Below are 3,818 nucleotides of genomic sequence, written 5' to 3'. Positions count from 1 at the left end.
ATTAGAGATTAAAATAATATTTAACTTTATATAATAATAATAAATCAAAATTAAACTCTTAAAATAAAGTATTTTCACTTAAAAGTCTTAAATAATAACTAGCTTTGTTTTTGCTTTATTGTAAAGCAAAGTATGAGAAGGTAACATGCCATGTTTGTTAATTGACTAGTATATGGATTTTGGATAGCACATTAAATTTTTCTTCTTTTTTCCCCTTTTGGATTGCATTCTTTTGATTTGATTCAAGGTTAACATAAGTATGAATATGAGATTAGTGGCTAAAGGCCAATTACACACGTCATCATAGCTCATTATTATGGTTGTGGTGGAATAATGTTAATTGCTTAATAATATTCTTTATTCAATCATGCATTCACCTAAATAACTTGTAGGGCTTTTACATGCATAGAGTTGGTGAGGGGTTTTTATCAAAGAGAACAAATAATGAAAGAAAGAACCTAGTTTTTTAGATTTAAATAAATAAATAAATAAAACACATAACTTGGAGTCTTGAAACTGAAGGCATGTACTTTTGGGAAAGTAAAGAAGCAAAACAATTATTGATTACAACTTTGACTATATATACTATTGGGAAGAAACTATGTTGTTTTTATACTTAAAAATGTGAATGTCTATTTAACAACAAATAGAATTTAATATAATAAAAAAAAATGAGAATTTTAATGTAAGCGCATATATATACTATACTATTACATGGTATATGAATATTTTTTACACCCAAAAAAAATAATGGGGTATCTTAATTAATTAATTAGTTGAAATTTCATTGTTGTGGATAATAATAATAATAATAATAATAGAGTTCTATTTAATATTTAAACTCTCACATTCATTCAATGGGAAAAATAATCAAGAACTTTAATTATTTACTCTCAAGTTATTATTTTCAATAATCATCCATGGAAGGAACTATGAAAGTAATTAAGGTATAAATTAAATTAATGATTAATGATACCCTATACTTCAAAAAAGAAAAGGAAAAATACAAAGTGGAAGTTCCTCCTAATGGTCACATTAAGTCAACAAAATATATGATTTTTTTAATAATTGTCCCTGGTTTTATTAACATAATAATAATTATTATTTAGTAATTAACATAATAATTGCTTTGCTTCCTTGATCAAATAACTATTAATATATCATTATTCATGGATGTTTGACTAATGGTGCAAGTTAACTTCCACCAACTAATATACCATATATGTTTGTTGAAAACAATCATTGATATTATTAAAATATTAATACCAATATTAATATATACCTCTTTCTTGTTAACTTAGAAAAAAAAATATCATGAGCCACAAATTAATACTTTTTGCATACAAATTAAACATAAACTATAGGGAGAATAATTAAGGAGATATAGAAATGAAGGCATCTATAGTAGTATTCATCATGTTAACTATTTGTTTCCATTTTTCAGCAAAACTTGGAAGTTCACAAGGTGATAGTACTTCTAATTCTTCTTCTTCTTCATCATCACAAGCAAATGGAAATAATGGAAGCAATGGTTCATTATCATCACAAGAAGATTCATGTGGTTCAAACCTAAACCTAAATGCTCCTCTTTTCTTTGACACAACAAAGCTCATTTGTATTCCTGTTTGGAATACTCAAGGTTTCATCCTTAGGGTAAGTGCACATACACTGGATTTTTTTTTTGTTCTTCTAACTTTACAAATTTTCATATATAATTCATATTTTTCCTTCTTGCAATATCTATCAATTCCATCATATGACTGATAAAAATGACCTATAGGCTATACCTCATATTAGAGAAATTCTTAGTTACAATATTATTGAAATAAGAAATTAAAGAAAGTGGTGGTGCTTATCATTCTATACTATATTTGTTACAATTTTTTAATTTTTTTTGGAACTAATTAAAAATGTAGAAAAAGTAAGGCACAATGAATATCAACAAAATTTATGTATTTGAGTGTAAAACATATTTTTTTTTTTATTTAATGTATTGTAGCGGTTAGAAACAAGAGACTAAACTGGAGAAAGAATTTGTATATTATTGAGTGTATTCAAGTTGTCTAGAATAATACAATATAAAAAAGTATTTATAGGTGTTAAAAAAATTATAATTATAATAATAAAAACGTAATATTTTATAATAAATATTTAAATATATTAAATAATTCTAATAAATACTAATTGATCCTAATATATTCTGATAATAGCATTATTTTTTCTTAGTTGATGAAATATGAATTTCTTCCCATGTCGACACTTATTATTTGTGTATATATATAAGTTTTGGTAATTTTTTAATTAATGTAATTTAGAGACGTAATAAATTTTCACAATAGTATATGAAAGGGGAAAATGATATTTTTACTAAACAAATAATATGCTTGATTAAATGACAATATACAAAACTTATTACACAATATAATATATATACATACTAATAAAATAGATTTAATTTAATTAAGAGTTATANNNNTTTAAAATAGTTTTATTTTTTTATATTTATGTTTGTAAAATTTTAAGTTATTGATAGATAATTAATTGAATCAAATTATTTTATTCCATAATAAACCTAATTAATTAACCATTGCACACAAATTAATTATTCCATAATAAACCTAATTAATCATATAAATGTGTATATGAATATTGTTATATGCAGTATTATGAGAGTTCTCCAAACACGTGGAGCTTCATTCTCTCAGCACCAAACCCTAATTCCTACATAGCAATAGGGTTCTCACCCAATGGAGGCATGGTTGGTGCAAGTGCCATAGTTGGTTGGATCTCAACAAATGGAGCTGGTGGAGGCATGAAACAATATTATCTAGCAGGGACAACACCTAACATGGTTGTTCCAGATAGGGGCAATTTAGTCATTCTAACCAACTCAACCTTAATCACATCACAATCCTCAATTTTGTACATGGTTTTCCAATTACAAACTAACCAACCTCTTTCAAGGGTTATTTTTGCCATTGGACCAAGTGGTACCTTTCCTTCATCCCCAAGTTTTGCACTTTCCATGCACCAAGACAAATTCTCCATGACTTTGGATTACTCAACAGGTTTGTCATATCATTATATATGTTTTTTTGGTGACTATATATTAATGTTATTCCTTCCACTAAAATTAGTTATTAATATATTTTTGTATAAATATATGTGTGGTTTAATTTATTTTTAATATGTATTTATATTTTGATGTATTTTATACCGATGACTGATTTTGTGATGACTAATTTTAATGCGCACGTAATATGGTCGTATCATTATATACATGTGTGTTTGTGTGAGTTAATTTAATTTGTTCTTTTCTCTTTTATGATGATCCTATTTATTGATTGATTGATTAATATAGTAATTAACTACTAGATAGAGGAAAATGACAAATTCTTAGTTAATGGGAAGATTAATGGTCAATTTTGTAATCTAGTAGTGAGATTATTATATTAATTTTGTGCAATGGATTTGAATGGTTGGTTGGTTGGTAATGGAGTTGATTGTTTCATGATGATGTCAACATTATTAATTAAAAAAAAAGGAGTGAAAAAGGGTGTTTTCAAATTTAAATTATTATAATTGGTTTGTTTTATTTTTTATCTAACCCAAGGTTTTTAGATGTAAATTACAACGAATAAGTCTTATAATAAAATGAGTAATAATTCATGTAAACTTCTTTCCTTTAGTATTATTTTCTATAGAAAAATGGTTTATTATTGCGGCTATTTTTTTATATTGATTAAATATATGTATAATACGTTGTTATTAGAAGATTAGGTGTTTTTTTTATATGGCATTTTTTTTAATTGATATTA

At 25.1% G+C, this 3,818-nt stretch overlaps 1 protein-coding gene across 2 annotated transcripts in view; it reads left to right on the top strand.

The window, feature by feature from the left end:
• Nucleotides 1-3,818, top strand: part of LOC107628117 (cytochrome b561 and DOMON domain-containing protein At3g07570) — an 8,214-nt gene that overhangs the window by 1,780 nt on the left and 2,616 nt on the right. For both annotated transcript variants that reach the window (XM_016330926.2, XM_016330924.2), the window contains exons 3-4: nucleotides 1,445-1,653; nucleotides 2,663-3,068. In XM_016330926.2, the coding sequence (XP_016186412.1) occupies nucleotides 1,445-1,653; nucleotides 2,663-3,068 (615 nt within the window). The remainder of the gene's footprint in view (nucleotides 1-1,444; nucleotides 1,654-2,662; nucleotides 3,069-3,818) is intronic.

This window comes from Arachis ipaensis, chromosome B02 (assembly GCF_000816755.2).
Source record: "Arachis ipaensis cultivar K30076 chromosome B02, Araip1.1, whole genome shotgun sequence".
NCBI classification, from domain to species: domain Eukaryota; kingdom Viridiplantae; phylum Streptophyta; class Magnoliopsida; order Fabales; family Fabaceae; genus Arachis; species Arachis ipaensis.
This window is presented reverse-complemented; position numbering and strand designations above follow the sequence as displayed.